Source organism: Pecten maximus, chromosome 18 (genome assembly GCF_902652985.1).
Source record: "Pecten maximus chromosome 18, xPecMax1.1, whole genome shotgun sequence".
NCBI lineage: Eukaryota > Metazoa > Mollusca > Bivalvia > Pectinida > Pectinidae > Pecten > Pecten maximus.
In genome coordinates this window covers 21,507,610-21,534,201 of record NC_047032.1, presented here as the reverse complement: position 1 = coordinate 21,534,201, position 26,592 = coordinate 21,507,610, and the positions used below count along the sequence as shown (strand labels likewise).

At 36.9% G+C, this 26,592-nt stretch overlaps 2 protein-coding genes across 2 annotated transcripts; one reads left to right on the top strand and one right to left on the bottom strand.

Annotated features, from left to right (window-relative positions):
• The first annotated feature begins 3,125 nt into the window (after nucleotides 1-3,125).
• Nucleotides 3,126-14,183, top strand: LOC117316538 (zinc finger protein 62-like). Its single transcript, XM_033871174.1, has 3 exons — nucleotides 3,126-3,257; nucleotides 5,598-8,431; nucleotides 10,443-14,183. The coding sequence occupies exons 2-3, from the start codon at nucleotides 6,295-6,297 to the stop codon at nucleotides 12,401-12,403; spliced, it is 4,098 nt and encodes a 1,365-aa protein (XP_033727065.1). The 5' UTR covers nucleotides 3,126-3,257; nucleotides 5,598-6,294; the 3' UTR covers nucleotides 12,404-14,183.
• A 5,528-nt stretch (nucleotides 14,184-19,711) lies between these two features.
• On the bottom strand, nucleotides 19,712-25,170 carry LOC117316851. The gene is made up of 2 exons (XM_033871632.1): nucleotides 24,895-25,170; nucleotides 19,712-21,180 (listed from the first exon to the last, which is right to left on the bottom strand). The coding sequence occupies exons 1-2, from the start codon at nucleotides 25,018-25,020 to the stop codon at nucleotides 19,840-19,842; spliced, it is 1,467 nt and encodes a 488-aa protein (XP_033727523.1). The 5' UTR covers nucleotides 25,021-25,170; the 3' UTR covers nucleotides 19,712-19,839.
• Nucleotides 25,171-26,592: the final 1,422 nt, after the last annotated feature.

Sequence of the window (26,592 nt, the reverse complement as noted above, 5' to 3'; positions counted from 1 at the left end):
AATTTGAGTTTTGGACCAGATTTGAACGGTAAAGATCATGATTAAGGGAACTGCATTCATGTCTTAATTTAGTGTGAATAATATTAAGTTTTCTATCACCAATTAAGTAATAAGGGGGTACTGAGCATGGTAAGTTAGGGGCTAAAGCTGACTTGAAAGCAGAAAAAGGCATGGATCTAATATCAGAATGTATAGAGTTCCACATCGTCAAAGAGGAAGGTAGAAAAGATTGGTTTGTAATAGACAGTCTGAAATTTGGGATTCTATATTTTTCATTATTTCTTAGACCCTGTCTGTTTTCACCGACTGTAGAGGGAAGTAAATTTGTAATGTAGTTTGGAGTTTGATGTCTATCCATTTTGTAAACTAATTGTAATTTCCGTCTTTTCCTTCTAACTGAAAGTAATTCTAGACCTGTTTCTGAATACAATGACTCGTTTCTAGCAAATAATGGTAACACTGTTATCATCCTAGCTGCCTCCCGCTGAACCTTCTCTAACTTTTCTGAATCACTTGAAGTGCATCCATCCCAAACTTCACACGCATATTCTAAAACTGGTAAAATATCAGTTTTATAAATTCGTAAAAGAGCATCACGCTTTAATGTATATTTAAGTTTTCGCAATATATTTACTTTTCCCATAGCCGACTTATAAATTTCATTTATATGATCTACCCATTTAGCATCTGAATTTAATGTAACTCCAAGATGTCTATGCTTACTACTAAAATTTATAAAATGGCCATCAAAAATCAGTTCCAGATCTTCATCAACGTTATCCGAATTAGAAATAAAAATAACTTCCGTCTTATTTGGATTAAAAGTAACTAGCCAAGTACTTGCCCATCTGTTTAAAGCATCCAGGTCTCTATTTAAAACTGTTTGTATTTCTAGACATGAAGATGAAGAGACTTTCAAAGAGGTGTCGTCAGCGAAAAGACGTGCAGTAGATTGAAGAATTTCTGAGATATCATTGATAAATATTAAGAAAAATAGAGGCCCAAGAATGGAACCTTGAGGGACGCCAGCATGTATCAAACCAAATTCCGAATAACAATTATTTATAAAAACTTTTTGTCGTCTGTTGGTTAAGTCAGAGTCTCTGGTTAAGTAGTTTTCAATCCATGATAGAAAATTTCCGCATATCCCGTATGACTTTAGTTTTACTAATAAACCTTTATGCCAAACCCTGTCAAACGCTTTAGAAATATCACAGAAAACTAAACAAGAATGTTTTTTTTCTTCTAGATCAAGGCAAATGTTATGATATAAATCAATTAATTGATATACGGTCGAGTGACCCGGCATAAATCCTGATTGATACTGATACAAAAGTGAATTTTCAAGAAAATAATTATGTAAATACTTGAAGATAACTCTTTCAAATGTTTTACCAATAGAGGACAAAAGTGATATAGGTCTATAATTAGAAGGAGAATGCCTATCACCCTTCTTAAAAAAAGGTATCACTTTAGCAAATATACTTCAACATATGGTGGCTAATTTCATCAGAGCCAGAAGCTTTACCAAGTTTTAAATTCATCAAAACATCAGATATGTCATTTTGACTTATTACAGGTAACTCAAAAGAACTTTCTGTTTTAGGTTCTAACAAAGGAACATCGTTATTGTTGTCATCTATGCTAGTGATACTGCAAAAATAGTCTTCCGGGTGAGTTGACATGATTCAAGTACAGTGTACATTATTTTTTGACGTCCTTTTGTAATCCAGTTTTGAATATTACGGTATTTATATGAGGCTATTGCTGCTCCTCATAGTCAAAATAGATTTTTGTTTTTCTTGCGACTTATTTTGAGATCCCCCAGTTGCCCGTTGACACTGTCGTTTACCCGTTAGGGAAGGGTCTTTACTCACAGAAGGTAGTAGACTAGTAGTGCATTTTACCTACAAAACTATGGGGCGCCGTTTTACTATTTATTCCCATTTGGTGATATCACTTATTCAAATGAGTGATATCACCTATTCGAATAGGTGATATCACTTAAGAACTTTTTAAAGTGATATCACCTATTCGAATAAGTGAGATCACCTATTCGTTTCATTAAGTGATATCACCCATTGCAATAGGTGATATCACTCATTCGAATAGGTGATATCACTTATTGAAACGAATAGGTGATATCACTTAATGAATCGAATAGGTGATATCACCAATTCGAATATCACTTAATGAAACGAATAGGTGATATCACCCATTCGAATAGGTGATATCACCAAATGGGAATAAACAGTAAAACGGCGCCCCATACAAAACTACTTATTTTTAAGTACACTCTGACTGGGACAAGTACAAAGTCTAACTCAGAAATAGTTAAATTAATATTAGAACATTTATCGAATGTTGTTAAGTTGATAAACAACAGTGATTCCTTTGCAAGGCGAACTGTCAAAATCGGTATCGATGTGTGATTCGCCGTTAGATTTTGCTCATATTGAATGACCAAAACAATATGATTTTCAGAAAGATCCCCAATGCCATCCTTGATAATTATGCTCACAGACTTATACTATACCCCCAAAAAAAGGAAAACTGTTTTGTGCACGTTACGCATTGGTCTTCCAAAATTTGCAGCCATTTCAGCGAAAATATATATAATTGAATTTTCAAAGTTGAATACATTGTACAACAAACTGGCATTGAACCGCGTATCTATTGGTTCTTTTCTTTTCATGGAAAGTCGATTGGGTTTTTACCCATTTACTTAGATATTTGTATTTAGATCTATATATCGGTATTTATTGACGAAACACACATCCTTTTTTGAATTAAAAATATCTCTGTATTTTAAAATAGAGATATCTATGTCTAATTATTAAATTTATTTAAATTTTAGAAATTAGATATAGCAGAGACTATTACATATATGCGTCTAAAATAAATATCTGTTTTAATTTAACAAAAGATGTTTCTCTAATATATATATATCTTTATTAGAATTGTAGATCTCTGTTGCTTGAATACAAAAACATATATAATGATTAAGTAAATACATATATATGAATTAAAAATATAGATATCTCTGCGGGGAAAGGTTATGTGCCTGAATTCTATAAAATCCGGATTGTTGTTTTGTCGATTAATTTTTCGTATTTCAACATGACTTCCGGCGGAAATCATCATCATTCGCTGGGTCGGATTATATATCATTTTTGTTATTTTGCGAAATAATAACCGTCATATCTGAAGATTGAAGCCAACTGATCGGAAACCATCTTTGCTATAATTTACATAAGGTATACTGTCATACTTTAAATACATTTCGGGCTCATTTTGAAATCAGTAACCTACCAAACTGACGAATTGTATCGAGTGGCGTGAGACCATTTGGGTCAGAATGATCACGCCTGGTTATCATCAGGTTTTGTCAAGGCTGATATGTCTGAGCCTCACTTGACTCAAATTTATCACAATTTAAAGACATCATTGATGTAAATTCAACATTTAATATCGCATATGGATGCTTATGATGCGTAGTTTTTGCTAAAAGGAGATAGCATATGTTCAATTGTGACGATTTGACCTACAAAAACTCGTTCGGCAATGACGATTAAATTAGGGGATGCGTTATCTCCCTTGCACTGAGCAAAATAGCGACCATGGACTGGAAATGATGTGATTATAACTAATACGGCAGTGAACATTTTCTTTTATTTCCTTTTGTTTTCAAAATTTGTTTACACTTTACAAAACCAATGGTTTTTTTTCATAGTGTGGGCAATGAATGATGTGATTATAAATAGCAGTAAATTTAAACATTTTCTTTTATTCCCTGTTGCCTTTAAAAGTTGTTTACACTCAGAAAAATGGCAATGTTTCTTTACTCTACTAGTCTCTAGATCTGCTACTAACCAGAAATATATATTACAAGTAAAAAAGCTGACTCAATAAAACCTCAGTTCTAGAGGATTACATGGCAAGAAGCTAATTATGACTAGCTATATATATATAGCCAGAGTTTCCTCTGGCCCTGACACCATGTCTGGTGTAGGGCCCTATACAGGGCCAGAGGAAACTCGGGCTTAATTATGACATGAAAGGAAAGAAAAGCCAGAGACCTTTAGCTAACTGAATCAGCTTATAACCATATATGCAGACATATAATTTTGTAAAAGTGTACTGTTTAAAAAGTCAATTTACAAGATCCAGCTTGGTTCTTGTTTTCCGTGCATTACTTGACCAGGGAAATGTCCCTACCAGGGTCACCTACATGAACGTCCATGCCCCTACATATTACAATTTAAATGTCATATGCATAATGAATAGAAATTAATGCAAGAATATTTAATTAATACAATACAGAAGTATTGAATATATATTAAACAGTTCATAATCGATTAATCAGAATTACTGGTTATACATGTGTAACTGATCAATTTTTGATTATCTATCATTGGGAAACCACTAATGACTATTTACAAACAACTTGTCACATGACCACACGCTGAAGTTTAGCAATTGATGACCACAAGTTGGTAATTTAACTGGGATGGTGAGTAATTTTCAGATACAGTTTGGTAATTTTTTTTTATTTCCACAGTTAAAAACTTTGGGGTAATAAAATTTGGTTTTGGGTAATTAAACTATTTTCACCCGCACTGCGCTGAAATTACAGGTCTATTGTGTTCAATTTTTGCTTTTGAAATTACCAACAATGCCATCAACCTTGAGTTGATATCATGAAGGGTACTTTTGGACCTTGGCCTATTGAGAAAATAGTTTAATATCCATTTCACTGTAGGTTTATTAGCTAAAGACCTAAAAACAGTAGTTATTTAGTTTTCTGTTTAGCTTAATTATCATCTTTAAAGAGAATGTCAATGAGCCTCTTGCTTTTGTGCTAAAGTTTTGTTCCTATAAAATTTTTTTTTTTTCTAGATTGCTATGAAGTTATGAGATTTGCATTCATACCAAATTTATAAAGTAACTTGTATGAGTTAGAATTTAAAGGAAAAGAGTTGTTTAATGTCCTGCAGTAAAATGCTTACTTGATTAAAAGACCCAGGGCACTCATCTTTGGCCAGTAGATTCCTGCTTTAGGCTGCTATAAAACTTCCTCAGTCCTCACACCAGTGACCTTGACTTATTTTCAAGGTCACAAGGCTCAGATATGTTAAAAACTTCAAAAATCTTCTTCTCAAGACCCAGAAGGCCCAGAGAGCTGATATTTTGCTGGCAAATACCTACAGAGCTTTCATTTCATTGCATTCCAATTGAAATTATTTCATGTTTAAGCAAAATTCCAAAAATTTGCAGTTTACTCCTGTATGAAATAATATCAATATTGGGAATGGGGCCCATTAACAGCCCCAAAAAGCCCTGGACTGTACATGTAGTGTAAATGAATGTCAGGTCCAAGACTGGGAAAATATTTTTAATATATCTTTAATAGGATTAGGATTTTTTGCCATAATCATTGAAATATCCAGGGGATATAGGCTCTCTGGGCATCTTGTTTAATTTATTCTAACGGCCTTTTGGGCAAGCTGACATTTATTTTTACCCCTGCATTATGTTCATGTAATGACAGATTAAAAAATCAAAAATACAAGATATACATTTTTTTTTCTTTTCAGGAAGGAATGGAATGATGGAAGAAAACTAACAAGATACAACTGCACACCCAGTAAGATTTTAAAGGGACACAACTCTTATCCAGAATGTCTATTCATTCAGCAGACGACCTGATTCAACTTGCAGAAGCATCTGAAAGAGTTCGAGCTGGACAAGAAGGGGTTGATTGTCAAACTGGACCAAGTGGTGATGTAGGGGACTGTAGGTCAAAATGAAGCTGGAACTCCAGGTCCTCTTGGGGTGGGATGTCAAGGGGACATTAGCCACTCTCTATGTATACAAGCAGGAAGTAGTCATTTTGAAGGATCTGATCAAATTGTCAGCATATCGGATGGAGACCAGCAGACACAGACAATAATTTTACAGGAGTCTGAGGAGCTAGGAAGCATTCTTCAAGAAGCTGGAGTAGTTCATATTATTGTACAGGACGGGGATGGAACTAGCACTACCAGTGATCAAGGGGAGACAACAACAGTCATCTCTGACAACATTGGAGAACTGCTGGATAGAATAGCCAGTATCACTGGTGAATCTGTTGGAAAGGACGTAGCTTCATCTATTGCTAAGGATAATGTGGGCTCTGTCAGTATAGCAGAAGAAGACATAGTTGATAAAATTACAGGAAATGAAGAAAAAAAAATTGATGAGAGTGTTTTGCAAAACAATAGCATTATTACCCAGGAAACGGGGCAGTTTAGCATGTCCATAATGCAAAAAGGTGAAGAGTACAGAGTAACTGTTGTGCAGGATGGAGGTCAGCACACATTCCAAGAAATGAAAATGGATGAACAGCCAGGTGGGGTATCTGTCAAGATAGAGGAAGACAAAACTAAAACTGTAAAAACTGAGGATACTTCAGGGGAGCACAATGATGACGGCATTAGAGATGAGCAGTCAGAAAATGATGAAGAAGAGGAGCCAGTCAACAACACGAAAAAGAAAAATAGAAAAAAGGCAAAGAAAAAACTGAAGAAAAAACAGAGTCTTTTGAATACAAGTCAGGTCAAGCTTGTTGCAAATGATGAAACAATACTGTCAAAAAAGGTGCGTTCAATCAAGTGTGAAGGTTGTTGTGAAACGTTCCAGGATCAGGCTACATTTAAGGAACACAGGTTAGCGAGTGGGGAGAAGCCGTTTACATGCCATGAATGTAAATTGGACTTCGTGTGGAAAGTTGACCTTGTCCGACACAATCGTGAAAAGCATGTATATATGTGTACAGAATGTAACAAGTTGTTTCCAACCAAGACCACATTAGATGTTCATCTCTTCCAGACGCATAACAAACCAACACCCCATCACTGCAATGACTGCAACAAGAAGTTCCCATCAGCAGAGGAACTGGAAGAGCATATTGGATGTCATCAGAGCGACTCCAAAACCAAGTGTGAAACTTGCGGGAAGATGTACGTTACAAAGTATCTTCGTCAACACATGCTTCAACACAACGGCACAAAACCATATATATGTGACATCTGTGGAATGGGCTTCACCACCAAGCGGTCTGTCACATTCCACAAGTCAATTCACTCTGGTGACAAGCCTTATGAATGTGACATCTGCCACAAGACATTTCGACTAGAAGCACTTGTCCGATCTCACAAGAGAACACACATGAAGAGCAAACCATTTCTGTGTTCATTCTGCGGGAAAGGCTTCACTTCAAATTCAGACTTACAGCGCCATTTACAGGTTCATACGTCGGCATGGAAGTTTAAATGTTCTGTCTGTGATAAAGGGTTTGGACAGAAAGGTCAGCTTGATACACATTTTCGTAAGCATACTGGTGAGAAACCTTTCAAATGTGACCAGTGTCCCTGTTCCTATCGAAGCTGGAAAAGTCTGAAAGATCACAAGAAGACTCATCTGGCTATAAAGCCGTACACATGTGAGGTTTGTGGAAAGGGATATATCCGTAATGCTCTTCTTCAGCAGCACATGCAGATTCATGCGAAAGCTGAGATTAAATGTAAAACATGTGGGATTATCATTGAACGGTTGGATCTGTATCGGGAACACATGAAAGAGCATAGAGAAGAGAAAGAAAAATCATGCAACTATGAATGCCATATCTGTCAGAAAAAATTCTACATTCAGGTTCGTTACCAAAGACATCTAGATCTTCATAATGAAAGAGGAACAACCATATTCCCTTGTACAATCTGTTCAAAGCGATTCAAGTCACAGACAATTTTAGATTCTCACAGAATGAAAAAACACAATTGTCTTCCATCTAATGTACCTTTGCAACAACAGCAACAGATTCCACAGCAGCAGCAAGCAAATCAGTTTCTGGAAACCAACCAGCAACAGATGCAGCAACAAATTCCAGAGTCTCAATTCAATCATCAACACCTTCACCAGACACCTCCCCAGCACCAGGCACAACAGCAGACCACCACTCAGCAACCTATGCTGGCTCCCCCTCAACACAATCAGCAGTCGCAACTCTCGCATCTGCAAAATACTCACCAGCCTCCGCAACATGCACTGCTGAATCAACAACACATACCACAGCAACAGTCACTTTTAAATCCTCAACAGCATCCTCAACAGCATCCTCAACAGTCACTACTTCCGCATATTCAAAATCCTCAACAAATTCCTCATCTTCAAAATTCCCCACAGCAGTCACTTGCTCCCCAGCAGTCTCCACAGCAGTATACCGATCTGTCACAAGTTCCTCATCATCACTCTCCTCAGCAACATCAGCCGTCTCTTCTATCCCAGGAACCTGTGTTGGTAGAGCAGACCCAGCATTCAGTGTCTCCTCTACAGAGTCACACACAGTCAGTGGAGCAGACAGCCATCCAGGTCGCCCCCCAGTCCATACAAGGTTAATGTCATTTTTTTTCCTTCACTACCTACAATGTATACATTACTTCTCACAAAAATGCAAAAATTAGCATCTGCAGTATTATATCTAATCAACACCAAAAAATGAATTAAATATATATAACAGTGTCGAAATATATACCATACATTGTATCATAGTTCATAGTTGTTGATGTACTTGTATTAAGTTGTAAGCTTCGAAAGAAGTTTTCATTTATGCATCTTGATATTGTCACTTCATTTTGCGACATCACAGTTGTGCAGAGGATAATTTATCTGCACATGTACATTACAGTATAACACACTAGATAACAACTTGTTGGGATCCTTGACCCAGTGTTATTGAGATTCATCTTAATTACACTTTTTGACTCAACCACCATTGAGGGTATTGAGTTCATTGTCATAACCTCACAATTGTTTCTCTTGAGTTGTGTGACTTTTTCATTCATGTTTGACCCTTTTTGGATTAATTTACAGAACATAATTGCCTTTATTATAACGTATAGTACCGAAAGTTACACTGGTGTACTGAAGTCCGATTTTTTCACGATGTACGAGGTAAAAAGGGACGCTCAAACATTTTGAAGGGAGGTAGTAGTGTAAAGTAGATATTCTGTTAATTTAATAATACTATGTACTGACCGAGTTTTTAACTGAAATAAAGTAGAATCGATGATATAAAGTCACCATGCTATTTCCATGATATCTGTATTTTCATTGCTAACAAAAGTTGAAAGGTTTCATATACTGGTATGTCAGAGGTAAGATTTTAGTAAGTTGAAATATATTGCTTAATAATTATAGCATCATGTATACATTTATCTTTTTTAATGACAGCATTTTGATTGTCCTTCATTCATTTTGTGTGTGTTTTAAAACATTGAAGAAAAGAAAAAAAAGAACATGCAATAGGCCTATTGTTTTGTTGGTATCTTATGAGTTCAGTTACAAGGGAGATAAATCATACACCAAATCCTACAGTGACTGGGCTCGAACAAGTCATGTTCTATAGTATTCCCTCAGCCACCTCTAGTTACTGGTGACTGGAAAAGTGTGAGTTTTGGTGAAAAGTGTGATTTAATAATACATGTACATTTGCACTGGTGAACTGGGCATGCGGATACTCTCAACTTTTACAACACTACCCGAGCTCGAATCTTTGCAAAGACATTGCCCCTAAAGGCGGTCTGGATTAACTCTAATGATTTATGATGATTTTCCCATTGGCATATCTTATATTACAGTTACAGTTTATTTTAGAAATGTAGCCTTTTTGAGATTTAATTGTTATTTAGTTAGTTACTGGTTTACTGCCTACATGAGTCCCTGCAGCTTGATCACGACTATTGTTAGGTTTTGTGTCATCAACTATCTATAGTCAGTGTTCTGTCAGTGTAGATTAAATAGCTATATATATAGGGTCACTTCAGTGTGAATGGGCTCTCTGAAAATCAGTGACAACCTTCAAAAGACTGCAAAGAAAACTTAAACTCAAACTCTGTCTATAGGTTACCTTGAACTAGTTGTCAATTCTTGTTCTGAAAGATTAAAGCAAAGGGAATTCCTCACCAGCCAAAACTCAAACTCCCAACTTTAAGTCTTGAAAATGAATGTGTAAGGTTGAATACTAGCATCAATAACCATACAAATACATGATATTATCAGATGTTATTAGTCCCCTGCCGTTTGAAAAACAGGGGGACTATAGGTTTTCCCTCCGTCCGTCCGTCTGTCCGTCTGTCTGTCTGTCACGCAATAGTTGTCCTCCTTAAGTACTACTCCGATCTTAACGAAACTTGGTATACATGATCAGTATAACATGTAGCTGTGCATCCCACATTTGTTTTTTTTCGAAAAACCATTTTTCAAAAAAAAAATGGGAAATGAATAGGTGCACTTCTAGCTCAGGCAGGGGACTTTGTATTGCTGTTGCAATATATACTATCCATCCTTGTTTCACTGTGTTGTAAATTCCACATATTGAAACAATTGTCTTTTGCTTTTTGTAGGTAACATCTTCACCTGTACACTCTGCCAAAGAACATGCGACAATGCTGAAAAATACGAGAGCCAGCGTACCCCAGGGAATTTTATATGTATCAAATGCCATCTAAAAGAAGGCTCATCTATGAACAAAATCAGATACAAGTGTGCCATTTGTGATCGGCTTTTCATTGACCTACAGAAAGCACAGCTGCATAGTAAGGCCCATGCAAATACTCCCGAAGTATCGGTCAGTGTTACGGACTCAACTGACCAGACATACATGGTACAGATTGTGGATGGTGATGGAGATAAGGGAGGTAATAAGGTCATTCACTACTGTGATATATGTGGAAAGGGATATACATGGATCAACAGTCTCCACAGACATAAAAAACTCCACTGTACAGAAAATCTCAAGATTAAAAACACAAGCTTCAAAAATTATAAGTGTGAGATTTGCGGTAAGGGATTCACTTGGAGGTCCAATCTGAACCGCCACAAACAAACACATCGTGATAAGATTATTTACATTTTCCGTACTGACGGGGAAGATATGACCTTGGAGGAGGATACTACCATGACTGATAAACCTTTCAATGTAACAGGCATCGAGGGGACAGATTATCTGGAAATGGATTCAACGTATGAGGATCAGTTAGTTGAGGAACAAGTTGATTGTAAGGATAATGATAAGACTTTCACCTGTGATGTGTGTGGAAAATCGTTCTTGTGGCAGAGCAGTATGATCTCTCATAGGAATTCACACTTTGCTTTCAATAGTCAGCCAAACATTGGAAACACCATGACTTACTCTAACAATATCCCTAGTCTTACTACGACTCCAAATAAAATTGATCCAGTGAGTGACCTAAACAACATAGGTACCCTGATTCAGGCCAGTAATACTATAGTGATGCAGTCATCGGCAAACGACCTGATGGCTATGAACAACCCCGGAATAACTCATATTGTGCCAAACATGCATCTGCCAAACACAAGCACTGGAAATATAAACACTGTCGGAACAGTTGTTCAGGTAGCACAGAGTGGCTTTGTCTGTGATGTGTGTGGTGTAGACTTTTTCTCACAGAAAAATTTAGAATCTCACAAACAAGTCCACCTCATTCCAGAAGTAGTTATAGGCTATTCGGAAACTAACCATATGGAATATCCAGCACTTCCCTCGGACAAAAAATTTACCTGTGATATCTGTGGGAAAGGCTTCAGTTGGAGTAACAGTTTGAGCCGTCATAAACAGGTCCATAAGCGACAGGTATCTTCATTGGTTCCAGGCACAAGTCTGTCTGAACAAGAAGATATGCAGAAACCTTTCAAATGTGACTTCTGTGGGAAAGGATTTGCACGGAGAGACAACCTAAACTATCATAAACGGATCCATCAGGGTGCTAAACCATACAGCTGTCACATTTGCGGGAAGTCCTTCAACTGGGGTTCGTATTATAAACAGCATATGGTAATGCATAAGGGAGATAAACCGTACGTTTGTAAATACTGTGGAAAGGCATATGCCTGGAATCTGCTGTTACAAAACCATGTGAGGACTCATACTGGAGAGAAGCCTTTTCAATGTGAAAAATGCAAGAAAAATTTCCGTCAACGATCTCATCTAGCTGTCCACATGAGGAGTCATTCAGGTGAAAAGATGAGCCAATGTGATGTTTGTAGTAAAAAGTTTTTTGACTCGTCATCTCTCCGACGCCATATGAGGATTCATTCAAAGGAGAAGCCGTACAAATGTGAAATATGCAATAAACAATTCTCAGATAGCTCGAATCTCAAAAGTCACATGCGCAGACATACAGGAGTTAAGCCATTCGAGTGTGGAGCCTGTGGAAGACTGTTCAGCGTAAAGCAAAACCTGACACGACATTTCATAGTACACAGAAAAGAAGAGGCTATCGCCAAAGAAAGGACAGAAATGAATGCCAAAAAATCGAAGCAATCGGAACAAAATCTTCTCTGAACAATGATCATGATGAACATTAGATTAATGTGTATATACATGTTGGCCAATATATGATAAATTAATGCCAAGCAAGATTTAGCTAAGTAAATCCAAACTTATAGCTTTCACACCTTCTGTATGTATCTTAGAAATCAATTTCTGGCTGATTGGTTTAATTTCCTCTTCTTTTATTATTTTTGATAAAATCCCAGATTGATCTTAGCTGTTTTGATCATTAAAGGGAATAAATAAACATACAGTATGTTTATATAACTACTACATGTGTCCACCACTAAAAGTTCTCAGTACTCATTAAGAAAATAATGTGGAAAATCATAATTTAAAAAAAGATATTTTATTGTCATTCAAATATTAAAATTGATATTATTTTTATTGATTTTCAGATTATTGTTCAGAGATATCATACATTTGTTCTGAAAATGTGTAATGATAACAGCATCATATTCAATAATGAAATAAGAAAATACATATAGATGAAAGTGTATTATATATATAATAATATATATATAAACTAATTTAATAAAGGAAAAATGTGAAATACTATAATTATAAAATGAATCAAAGTATTTATCCAGTAATTAATCCATGTCTAGTAGTAAGCCAATCCGGGATCCATATCTTATGTAGTTCAATTAAAATGCCAACATTATACAAAACACAGATCCAGAGACATTGTTAGATTGTATTTATTGACAATATTATGCAATCGGGGTGACAGATAAATAGAATGGTGCCATGAATATTTATCTGTCACCCAGCTGGTTGCATTTATATAAGTAATATAATATTGTCAATGAATACAATCTAACCAGCGTTTGTTATACATTATTGTATTTACATTTACCTGTGTTAAAATTTGTCTTTCTTAAGTTAATACATTTTTTATTTTCACCAATATCTCTGTATGTTCAAATTTAAATCCAATTCCTTTCTGTGATTGATTTCCAAACAATCTAGCACACAGTACAAAGCCTTACTGTGATGATGATTAACATAGCGCCACAATGACGTCATAGTTAGTAATAGTAATGCAATTGTATGCAATAGTTATCCTTGCTGCGTTTGATTCATTTGTAGCATGTAGCGAAGCATTTCCATGACATAACATAACATAACATAATGCCTTGTGATCTTGACTGCATCTATATATGCTTATCTTCGGGAAAAGAGCCAACGCCATTATTCTAATTTAGGTTCTGTGGGTTCCTTAATCCCGGCTTGGATACCTCTGAGTATGCAGGGCGATTGAGAATGTGGGTAAATATAAATTGTTAGAATTTCTGGCATGTTGATTTAAAGTTTGTCATTGCATTTACTCAAACAGTTTTGGTTTGGGTTAGGGAAAGCCTAGCCCAAACCCTAACCAACAGTTTATAGCTAATATTCATCATATCTGATGTGACGTTTCATGGCATGATTACAACTTTTCATTTGAAAATGAAAAAAAAAAAATTTTGTTTGCTTGTAGCAAGTTCATTTTTTCTGTAGCCTTCAAAATCCCTGAACAATTTTGTATAAGGTGAGACTATCATTTTATCATTAACAATACAATGTCATGAGTGTATATAGAAAAAAAAAAAAAATCTGGCTGGACAACATATATAGAGGTCATATTCAAGTCGGAGATATCCGATGTACCAGGTAATTTTGAAGGACTGACATAACTAGATTATTTGCTTGTTCATATTTTCAGTTAAAGATGATGCTCTCTGTGACATGTGTACCTCCGTTTAAATGAGTTCCATATAAAGAAGCTTTTACCAGCTTGTAAATGTGATTTAATCAGTTAAGGAGTTGTTGATCAATGCAAAAATTCTTACAAAGAGGGATAACTCTCTTGCAAATGTAAGTACAAAAAATATGAACAAGATTTTACAAGGTTACTATATATAGCTATATATATAACTGTCATTTTTCTGTTCTTGAATTCTTTTTTCACAGGGAGCTGTATCTTGATATATATTTAGTCACTTGTGAAGATTTAAAATCATGAATTTAATAAAAAAAAATGATTAAATGTAATTATGATTTCTCAATATCTAAATTTGTGATAAATTCTTTTTAGATATTCACAATAGTATTAAAAATTTGTGATACATTCTTATTTAAAATGTAAATAATAAAATTGTGAGTCACCAGTATTCACATTGAAACAGAGTGTCCCCTGTGTCTGATCACTTCAATTCTGAGACTAAATTTGTGTATATAATTTGTATGCATGTCTTATGAGTAATCTTAGTTTACCTGCATACGTGTTATGTACCAGGTAAATGTCTGCAAATATGCCTTCGTCCACAATTACATGTACTTCCCCTTTTTGCAAAATTATCAATTTTAGATTAGTAAGCTAAAAATGGTTCACAACTAAGCCATCCTCAAACTTCAATATCAATACAGTACTAAACTATTACACTAGGGGAGGGGGGTTATTTGAGGATAGATATAAATATACTAAACTTTTACACAAGGGGAGGGTCTCATTTGAAGATAAATATAAATATACTAAACTTTTACACAAGGGGAGGGGCTTATTTGAGAATAAACATTCTCTCTCTGTAGCCCAATCCTCGATACTCCAGGGGTTACGTTCACTTTCTCTCTCTGTGCCCCCATCCTCGATACTCCAGGGGTTACGTTTACTTTCTCTCTCTGTGCCCCCATCCTCGATACTCCAGGGGTTACGTTTACTTTCTCTCTCTGTGCCCCCATCCTCAATACTCCAGGGGTTACGTTTACTTTCTCTCTCTGTACCCCCATTCTCGATACTCCAGGGGTTACGTTCACTTTCTCTTTAGTACCCCCATCCTCGATACTCCAGGGGGTACCTTCACTTTCTCTCTCTGTGCCCCCATCCTCGATACTCCAGGGGTTACGTCACTTTCTCTCTCTGTACCCCAATCCTCGATACTCCAGGGGTTACGTTCACTTTCTCTCTCTGTACCCCCATCCTCGATACTCCAGGGGTTACGTTCACTTTCTCTCTCTGTACCCCCATCCTCAATACTCCAGGGGTTACATTCACTTTCTCTCCTGTACCCCCATCCTCGATACTCCAGGGGTTACGTTTACTTTCTCTCTCTGTACCCCATCCTCGATACTCCAGGGGTTACGTATACTTTCTCTAGATCTAGGTACCCCGTCTTCAATACACCATGAGTTCCTCTTTAATGGCGTCGTAATGTGTTGTTTAATGTCAATTATGATTATACTTACAAAGCTTATGTAGGGACTATATATCACACTCATCATTAATCCCTTAAATTCCTCTTGGGTAATAAATTTCTGTTTGTCTGGCTCTAGGATGGGGGATTGGGCGTTTTGTCGGTAGGGATTGGCCCAACCACTCTCGCTTATCTCACATGCCAGGTCCAAACTCTTACATGTTATACGTTCTGTCAATTCATACAATTCTAATGATGTCAATATGCTACTGCTAACTTTTAGTTTATAATTATATGATACTTTCACAATCTAGTGTGATAGAGAAGAGTGTCTCGTCAGTCTATTACTAGCAGTAGACTAGATGTATCTAGTGTGATGGAGAAGAGTGTCTCGTCAGTCTATTACTAGCAGGAGACTAGATGTATCTAGTGTGATGGGGAAGAGTGTCTCGTCAGTCTATTACTAGCAGGAGACTAGATGTATCTAGTGTGATGGAGAAGAGTGTCTCGTCAGTCTATTACTAGCAGGAGACTAGATGTATCTAGTGTGATGGAGAAGAGTGTCTCGTCAGTCTATTACTAGCAGGAGACTAGATGTATCTAGTGTGATGGAGAAGAGTGTCTCGTCAGTCTATTACTAGCAGTAGACCAGATGTATCTAGTGTGATGGAGAAGAGTGTCTCGTCAGTCTATTACTAGCAGGAGACTAGATGTATCTAGTGTGATGGAGAAGAGTGTCTCGTCAGTCTATTACTAGCAGGAAACTAGATGTATCTAGTGTCGAGAAGAGTGTCTCGTCAGTCTATTACTAGCAGTAGACCAGATGTATCTAGTGTGATGGAGAAGAGTGTCTCGTCAGTCTATTACTAGCAGTAGACTAGATGTATCTAGTGTGATGGGGAAGAGTGTCTCTTCACTCTATTACTAGCAGTAGACTAGATGTATCTAGTGTGAGGGGGAAGAGTGTCTCGTCAGTCTATTACTAGCAGTAGACTAGATGTATCTAGTGTGATGGAGAAGAGTGTCTCGTCAGTCTATTACTAGCAGTAGACTAGATGTATCTAGTGTGATGGAGAAGAGTGTCTCGTCAGTCTATTACTAGCAGTAGACTAGATGTATCTAGTGTGATGGAGAAGAGTGTCTCGTCAGTCTATTACTAGCAGTAGACTAGATGTATCTAGTGTGATGGAGAAGAGTGTCTCGTCAGTCCATTACTAGCAGTAGACTAGATGTATCTAGTGTGATGGGGAAGAGTGTCTCGTCAGTCTATTACTAGCAGTAGACTAGATGTATCTAGTGTGATGGGGAAGAGTGTCTCGTCAGTCTATTACTAGCAGTAGACTAGATTAGTGTGATGGAGAAGAGTGTCTCGTCAGTCTATTACTAGCAGTAGACTAGATGTATCTAGTGTGATGGGGAAGAGTGTCTCGTCAGTCTATTACTAGCAGTAGACTAGATGTATCTAGTGTGATGGAGAAGAGTGTCTCGTCAGTCTATTACTAGCAGTAGACTAGATGTATCTAGTGTGATGGAGAAGAGTGACTCGTCAGTCTATTACTAGCAGTAGACTAGATGTATCTAGTGTGATGGAGAAGAGTGACTCGTCAGTCTATTACTAGCAGTAGACTGGATGTATCTAGTGTGATGGGGAAGTGACTCGTCAGTCTATTACTAGCAGTAGACAAGATGTATCTAGTGTGATGGGGACGAGTGACTCGTCAGTCTATTACTAGCAATAGACTAGATGTATCTAGTGTGATGGGGAAGTGACTTGTCAGTCTATTACTAGCGGTAGACTAGATGTATCTAGTGTGATGGAGAAGAGTGTTTCGTCAGTCTATTACTAGCAGTAGACTAGATGTATCTAGTGTGATGGAGAAGAGTGACTCGTCAGTCCATTACTAGCAGTAGACTAGATGTATCTAGTGTGATGGAGAAGAGTGTCTTTTCACTCTATTACTAGCAGTAGACTAGATGTTTCTAGTGTGATGGGGAAGTGTCTCGTCAGTCTATTACTAGCAGTAGACTAGATGTATCTAGTGTGATGGAAAAGAGTGTTTCGTCAGTCTATTACTAGCAGTAGACTAGATGTATCTAGTGTGATGGAGAAGAGTGACTCGTTAGTCCATTACTAGCAGTAGACTAGATGTATCTAGTGTGATGGAGAAGAGTGTCTCGTCAGTCTATTACTAGCCGTAGACTAGATGTATCTAGTGTGATGGGGAAGAGTGTCTCCTCAGTCTATTACTAGCAGTAGACTAGATGTATCTAGTGTGATGGGGACGAGTGTCTCGTCAGTCTATTACTAGCAGTAGACTAGATGTATCTAGTGTGATGGGGAAGAGTGTCTCGTCAGTCTATTACTAGCAGTAGACTAGATGTATCTAGTGTGATGGAGAAGAGTGTCTCGTCAGTCTATTACTAGCAGTAGACTAGATGTATCTAGTGTGATGGAGAAGAGTGTCTCTTCACTCTATTACTAGCAGTAGACTAGATGTATCTAGTGTGATGGGGAAGAGTGTCTCGTCAGTCTATTACTAGCAGTAGACTGGATGTATCTAGTGTGATGGGGAAGAGTGTCTCGTCAGTCTATTACTAGCAGTAGACTGGATGTATCTAGTGTGATGGGGAAGAGTGTCTCGTCAGTCTATTACTAGCAGTAGACTAGATGTATCTAGTGTGATGGGGAAGAGTGTCTCGTCAGTCTATTACTAGCAGTAGACTAGATGTATCTAGTGTGATGGGGAAGTGACTCGTCAGTCTATTACTAGCAGTAGACTAGATGTATCTAGTGTGATGGAAAAGAGTGTTTCGTCAGTCTATTACTAGCAGTAGACTAGATGTATCTAGTGTGATGGAGAAGAGTGACTCGTTAGTCCATTACTAGCAGTAGACTAGATGTATCTAGTGTGATGGAAAAGAGTGTCTCGTCAGTCTATTACTAGCAGTAGACTAGATGTATCTAGTGTGATGGAGAAGAGTGTCTCGTCAGTCTATTACTAGCAGTAGACTAGATGTATCTAGTGTGATGGGGAAGAGTGTCTCGTCAGTCTATTACTAGCAGTAGACTAGATGTATCTAGTGTGATGGAGAAGAGTGTCTCGTCAGTCTATTACTAGCAGTAGACTAGATGTATCTAGTGTGATGGGGACGAGTGTCTCGTCAGTCTATTACTAGCAGTAGACTGGATGTATCTAGTGTGGTGGGGAAGAGTGTCTCGTCAGTCCATTACTAGCAGTAGACTAGATGTATCTAGTGTGATGGGGAAGAGTGTCTCGTCAGTCTATTACTAGCAGTAGACTAGATGTATCTAGTGTGATGGAGAAGAGTGACTCGTCAGTCTATTACTAGCAGTAGACTGGATGTATCTAGTGTGATGGAGAAGAGTGTCTCGTCAGTCTATTACTAGCAGTAGACTAGATGTATCTAGTGTGATGGGGAAGAGTGTCTCGTCAGTCTATTACTAGCAGTAGACTAGATGTATCTAGTGTGATGAAGAAGAGTGTCTCGTCAGTCCATTACTAGCAGTAGACTAGATGTATCTAGTGCGATGGAGAAGAGTGTCTCCTCAGTCTATTACTAGCAGGAGACTAGATGTATCTAGTGTCGAGAAGAGTGTCTCGTCAGTCTATTACTAGCAGTAGACTAGATGTATCTAGTGTGATGGGGAAGAGTGTCTCGTCAGTCTATTACTAGCAGTAGACTAGATGTAAGGGTGGGTGGACAGACTTCCTTGAAAGTTTGTAATAATTGTTCCTTTTAGATGTGACACTTAAATAAGCTATTTTGAATTATAACATTCAGTTCGACCTGGCATTTTTCATGTAAACTCATTTTGTCTTTGAAATAATCAGATGACTGTATCAGCTTGTCAATTGATCAGGGTCAAGCCAAACAAATATTTTACATATTCATGTGTTGCGACAAGGATTTCTACATATGCATAAACATATCCAGTTAAAAAATCGTAAAGATTGGATTCTGAATCACGGTCTTTATGAATAATGATAACAAACCAAATTAAAAAGGGACATAAGCGATGGACATCTGAATCACGGTCGTTGTTCTAAATAATATTTCCTAGTGTTGTTAAAGAGTAGCTATGGTACAGATATCTAAGGGCAAATAACTTGAACATCTCGTGTGAATATGTCCCGACAAACTACAAATGTATTTATTCAAAATTATATGTTCACTTTAATTTTAACACTATAAAAACTCCTTTTCTTTAAGTTCTTTTATGAAGAACATATTTTTTTTCTGAAATTGAGTTTACAAGCGAACTGCCTTAACTCCACAAAGTGGGAAAACATTGTACTTTCTCCTTACTCCATCCTCCCACGTGATCACAGGTCCAGGGTCAGATCCCTTCTTGGTCTTCGGTGCACACGGCAGATCAAACCAAGTACCGAATGGCCCGACCACTACGCATTCTTCTGGACCATCGTGGTCGTTGGGTTGATCCTCGTTCCAGTTTATATAGTCACTCTTGGTGTCTCCCCAAAAAACGGCCTCGTCACTCGGATTTGTCCCATTTATCCAATGGGGGACGCCAGTATGTGCTACAATTTTCTTTACAACATTTGTCCAGTTTTCATTTGGGATTACCGCTAGATCGGCGTAAGGGTTAACTCCTTTGCATCTTTGTCTGGCGACGTCTTTCGTATCGAAGATTCCGTATCTTGGGTAAAAAACAGAGTCTTTGAGCGAAAATAAGCAATATCCATCCAAGTGTGGGGCGATCGTATCACATTCATAGTGAACAGACGTTTGCTTACTTGGCGGATGCTCTCCACGAACGGTAGACCGATGCATCAGGCGGAGTCCGGACAATTCCATCGCACTCTGTGAACCCGGGCCTGCTATATGCGCGACAGATGGGTTGTTAAGAAGAAGCAAATCTTTGGACTTGTATTGATGCGAGTAGATTAGATTTGATCCTAGTATTTTCGCCTCAAGGATATCTTGAATATATTTTGTTTCTTCCTTGGATAAGACTTTTTCCGCTCCAGTTTCTTCTTTTTGGATGTAATTTCCAGATAATATACCTAACGCTAACATGATTGTATCTTCATTCCTGTTTGGGTGTTTGTAGATCAAAGGGTTCACAACACTCGAGTTATGACCACTCACGAAGTAGATCGTATCCAGAAACGCCCTTTCTTCTGGATCGAGCATGTCCACTATCTGTTTCAACGGCACCACCAACGTAGGTCCATTTTTACTAGCACTGACACAGTATATAATTGTAAACTCGTGAGGAATGGTGACAATGTTTCCATCTACATGCCATCCCTCTGTCCCTTGACCCTGTAGGCCCTCATTGGGGTCATTTGAGAAGTAACCAAGTCGGCCATCCGGGACTTTTGGATGGAACTTCCGGTTCACAGACGAAGTTTCTTCAAATGGCCTTCCAAAGAGTTCTGTGAAACGGATTTGGTCCTGCCAACTTAAGTCTTGATCCCGAAACAACAGAAATTTGTACATGTATGCTTCCTGTCGAAGTGCGTTTGCGCAACTTGCGTCAAGAGATGAGAGATCCACGTTGATAACTTCCGCTCCGAACACGTCCGTCACTGGCCGCAACGTGTAACCACAGGTGGGGAAATCTACCTGTAAAGAAAGGGCAAACAAAGCTGTGTACAACGGTCAGTGGTGAGGACGCAATGAAAAACACGCATTTCTTGAGAAATAGTTTAAATAATATGTCCACTGCTATACTAAGGATCAGATTTGAACATGCATGCTGATCCATGAAATTTGAGACGTTCATGTACTGTCAGATACTGTATGTATAAAAAGAGTAATAGGTCTCGGAGCATGTAAATTAAAATATACTATCGCTTGGATACAAATGCAAACGGAAAACGACTGTGCCTTAAAGTATTTCTTTTTGACCCAACCAGAGACCTATATATATACTAGTATATAGGTCTCTGACCCAACCAACGGTCCATATATATAATATATAACATAATAACACAGCTGACGAAGCAAAACAACTTCATGACTCGTGCCCTAACCGGGCCTCGAACTCACGAACTACGGCACCCAATCGCCTAGCCAGAAATACTCGCACCTTACATCGGCATTCTTAAAAAGAACGTTTCAAAGGGTAAATGATGGTCGGCCCGATATCCTGACATGATCATTGTGGAAGTCGTCTATTCGATGATATGAATACCCGGATCGCAATATATTTACATACATGGATGCGAATTGTACACATATTTTAAATATTCATCACAGTACAACTACGACAGGAAATTCAAATATTCCACTATGATCATGTCAGGATATCGGACCGACCATCACTGCACCATCGAAACGTTCGTTTTCAAGAACGCCGGTGGAAAACAGTTTATTTTTTCTGCCCAGAATGAAAGGCAAACTTTTTTTTAGTCGAAACATTTCAGCAATAACCTTTTTTTCATATCCGTTACATCAAAGTTTAATAACTCTAATATTTTTAATTCCTTTTGAACTTTTAATTTTTTTTTTTTAATTTTCCAATGGCATTGTGAATATTTCATTGACGTTCTGAAAATGAAGTGTTAATATTTGTGATTTCATCATCCGTTGCTATCTTTATCAGTTTATAAAATTGGATCATTCATCCTGTACAGTTTTAATTGATAAGAAGGATACAGATATAATGTATGTCAAATATCAGCAAAATAAAATGTATCTTGATTGCCCACTTAGTAAAGGGAGATAATTAAGTATTTTTGGTGTGATCAATAAGTTTAAAAAAAAATAAAGCAGTACTAGCTGTTATATATGCGATTGAAACAAAACAACGATTTAATACATCACGGTCACTTTTATTATGCTATTGTAAGAATAGATTTCTCACAATAGTTTTGAATAAATAATTATGAAGAAATTCACAAAATTCACAAAATTAATACACATGTATTAGAAATCAAAAACAATTATTACCTTGTATTCGGGGGCAAAGCCCCCGAATTTTTTGTTGAATTTTGGATTTTTTCAACAAACTTTTTCCCCGTCAAAACTGCCAACAAACTAATTTTTTTCCAAAACCTGATCTCGGTGCGTAGTACATTATCTATTGACCCCAGACTCAGAGGTGTTTTTCTCTTGAAGTTTAAATCCCTAGCCGTCCTCTGACGTTTTGTGTCGAAGGACAAGGCACTTACTCTATTACTGTGGAGAGCATGCGACGGATCTACCGTATTTTGTTTAGTAAGGTAGGCACCATCTACTACAAATAGACTCCATATCTAAATGGCTTTTGCTGTGATTGGAGGCAATATATTATCATTGGACTTTTCCTTCTCCCTCAAACATCACACAATCTTTGTATATATACACAACTAAATATGGCCAAGATAGCACTTTTATCTATAATACCCTCATTCCCAGCCCCTAAGGAAACAAATATTTCATTGTTTATCAAACACTCGAATAACAATCAGAGATCATATAAAGATATATCTCGGTCTTCATGGAGTGATTGAGTATACTGATGATAATTCACAATCTTCTCCATACAGTCCCTTTAGATTTAATTAAAATCCAATATGCCGTTCAGAAGTGGTATTGAGGTCAAGGATGACGAACGGAATAGGGTCGCGTGAGCTTTTCGTTCATACGAAGTTAAAACTTCCGAAATAATTTTTTTTTAAATTTCGAAAAATATCATTACCTCCAATTAGATAAACATAGAGTAGAAAACACTTAAATGATAGTTAATCCTTGAAGAACTTGGGTATTTAATGTAGAGCGAGATATGATACATGTAGCAGTTTCTCTTATTTAATCAATTTATAGTAATGTTTAATCCTATGCAAAATTCAAAGGATACTTATCTGATTTTTTTTTAAACAATATCAGTTTATTACAAGGCGAAATTTTGTCTCCAATACTTTTCTCTATGTACGTTAATGATTTTGAGTCTTTTTTCATCTCTAAATGCAACAGCAAATATGATTTTGAAGAGTTAAGTTTATTTCTTATGTTATATGCTGATGATTTAGTCCTGTTTTCGGAATCTGTCGAAGGTCTACAGAACCTACTAGATAACCTGGATGATTATTGCTCACAATGGAAATTAACTGTGAATAGTGAAAAAACAAAAGTTGTGGTTTTCCGTAAAGGCGGTAAAATTCTAAATAATGAATTGTGGACTTACCATGGGAAAAAACTTGATAGTGTTGACGAATTTTCTTACCTTGGTGTAAACCTTAGATACAACAATAAATTCACGAATTTACAAAAAAAATTGGCGGACCAAGGACGTAAAGCCATGTTTGCTTTATTTTCTAAATGTTCAAATATGAGTTTAAATTGTAAAAACCATGTTGAGTTTGTTTGATACTTATGTAAGTAGTATTCTGTTTTATGCATGTGAAGTGTGGGGCTCGACCAAAGGACCAGATATTGAAAATGTACATGTTCTTTTTTGTAAGAAATTACTTAAGGTTAAAAAATCGACAAATAATGTACCAGTTTACTGGGAACTTGGTCGTTTGTCCTTAGAATATACATGCAGATATAGAATTATTAAATATTGGTTCAAACTACTCGACACAAAAAACTGTATTTTGAATACTGCATATGATTTTTTATTAAGTAAAAACACTGGTTTATGTTTTAATTGGGTACACGGTGTAAAGGAGTTATTATGCTCTTTAGGTTTCGGCGAAATAAGGTTCTGTCAATCACCAAATAACTCTGAAACTATTTTACCTTGTATACGACAAAGAATTTTTGACCAAGCCCAACAGTATTTGAGAGATGCATTAGAAAACTCCTCGAAATGTGTTTTATATAAACATATTGTGGATAATTTTTCTATTCAGTTTTATTTAACTAAGTATATACCTATGAAATTCAGAATATGTTTATCAAAACTACGCATGTCTGCGCATTCCTTAGCAATCGAAACTGGCCGCTTTAACAATATTGATCGCAATTTGAGACACTGTTTAATTTGTAAATCAACGACTGAGATAGAAGATGAATACCATTTTGTATTAATATGTAATAAGTATACCAATTTAAGAAGACGCCTCATTAAGAAATACTATTGGCAAAAGCCTTCAATGTTCAAATTAATACAGTTATTAAGTGTACAAAATATCAAAGAATTAAGTCGCTTAGGCAAATTTATATTTGAAGCAAACAAAATCCGATCTTTATATCTTTAATCCGTACTCCACTTTGTATTTGTAGTGTAGCATTGATGTTCTATGCCATTATCATGTATTGTTTTGTTTATAATATGTACTTATGGGCCATATGGCCTACAGTCAATAAAGAAATTGAAATTGAAATTATTAGTTGGTGTAACAACATTACCTTGCATCCCCCTCTATGTTCCTCCCCATTGACCCACACACTTGACGACTGGTCACAGTCCTTTTCGGCGGAAGTGGCCACTAAAGTGACCAATAGAATTACCATCGTCCTCGTTAATGTCTCCATGATACCTGAAAACAAACGTCTCTGAATCTAGCTGGGATATAAATCAGGCACACATGGCTGATAAGATAAAGGCTTGCGTAATTTTAGTCACCCGGCGATTTAAACCCGGTTTCAAATGGGGTCTAAAAATAACTTACAATACAAACATATCACCCGTTAATTTACATTCTCGTTTTGTCATTTTAGAGGTGTTGTATGTTATGTCAGATGTTGTATGTTATGTGAGGTGTTGTATGATATGTCAGGTGTTGTATGTTATATAAGGTGTTGTATGTTATGTCATGTGGTATGTTATGTGAGGTCTTGTATGTTATGTGAGATGTATGTTATATAAGGTGTTGTATGTTATGTCAGATGTTGTATGTTATGTGAGGTGTTGTATGTTATGTGAGGTGTTGTATGTTATATAAGGTGTTGTATGTTATGTGAGGTGTTGTATGTTATGTGAGGTGTTGTATGTTATGTGAGGTGTTGTATGTTATGTGAGGTGTTGTATGTTATGTGAGGTGTTGTATGCTATGTGAGGTGTTGTATGTTATGTGAGGTGTTGTACGTTATGTGAGGTGTTGTACGTTATGTCGGGTGTTGTACGTTATGTGAGGTGTTGTATGTTATATAAGGTGTTGTATGTTATGTCGGGTGTTGTATGTTATATGAGGTGTTGTATGCTATGTGAGGTGTTGTATGCTATGTGAGGTGTTGTATGTTATGTGAGGTGTTGTATGCTATGTGAGGTGTTGTATGTTATGTGAGGTGTTGTATGTTATGTGAGGTGTTGTATGTTATGTGAGGTGTTGTATGTTATGTCAGGTGTTGTATGTTATGTCAGGTGTTGTATGTTATATGAGGTGTTGTATGTTATGTCAGGTGTTGTATGTTATGTGAGGTGTTGTATGTTATGTGAGGTGTTGTATGTTATGTGAGGTGTTGTATGCTATGTGAGGTGTTGTATGTTATGTGAGGTGTTGTATGTTATGCCAGGTGTTGTATGTTATGTCAGGTGTTGTATGTTATGTCAGGTGTTGTATGTTATGTGAGGTGTTGTATGTTATATGAGGTGTTGTATGTTATGTGAGGTGTTGTATGTTATGTGAGGTGTTGTATGTTATGTCAGGTGTTGTATGTTATGTGAGGTGTTGTATGTTATGTGAGGTGTTGTATGTTATGTGAGGTGTTGTATGTTATATGAGGTGTTGTATGCTATGTGAGGTGTTGTATGTTATGTGAGGTGTTGTATGCTATGTGAGGTGTTGTATGTTATGTGAGGTGTTGTATGTTATGCCAGGTGTTGTATGTTATGTCAGGTGTTGTATGTTATGTCAGGTGTTGTATGTTATGTCAGGTGTTGTATGTTATGTCAGGTGTTGTATGTTATGTGAGGTGTTGTATGTTATGTGAGGTGTTGTATGTTATGTCATGTGTTGTATGTTATGTGAGGTGTTGTATGTTATGTGAGGTGTTGTATGTTATGTGAGGTGTTGTATGTTATGTGAGGTGTTGTATGCTATGTCAGGTGGTTTATGTTATGCCAGGTGTTGTATGTTATGCCAGGTGTTGTATGTTATGTCAGGT

What these genes read in the sequence shown, in the direction of transcription:
- LOC117316538 (XM_033871174.1), top strand. Translation starts at nt 6,295, where the DNA reads ATGTCCATAATGCAAAAAGGTGAAGAGTACAGAGTAACTGTTGTGCAG. An exon ending in CGCCCCCCAGTCCATACAAG is followed by an intron (nt 8,432 to 10,442) that starts GTTAATGTCATT and finishes TGCTTTTTGTAG; the next exon opens with GTAACATCTTCACCTGTACA.
- LOC117316851 (XM_033871632.1), bottom strand. Translation starts at nt 25,020, where the DNA reads ATGGAGACATTAACGAGGACGATGGTAATTCTATTGGTCACTTTAGTG. An exon ending in AACATAGAGGGGGATGCAAG is followed by an intron (nt 21,181 to 24,894) that starts GTAATGTTGTTA and finishes CTTTCTTTACAG; the next exon opens with GTAGATTTCCCCACCTGTGG.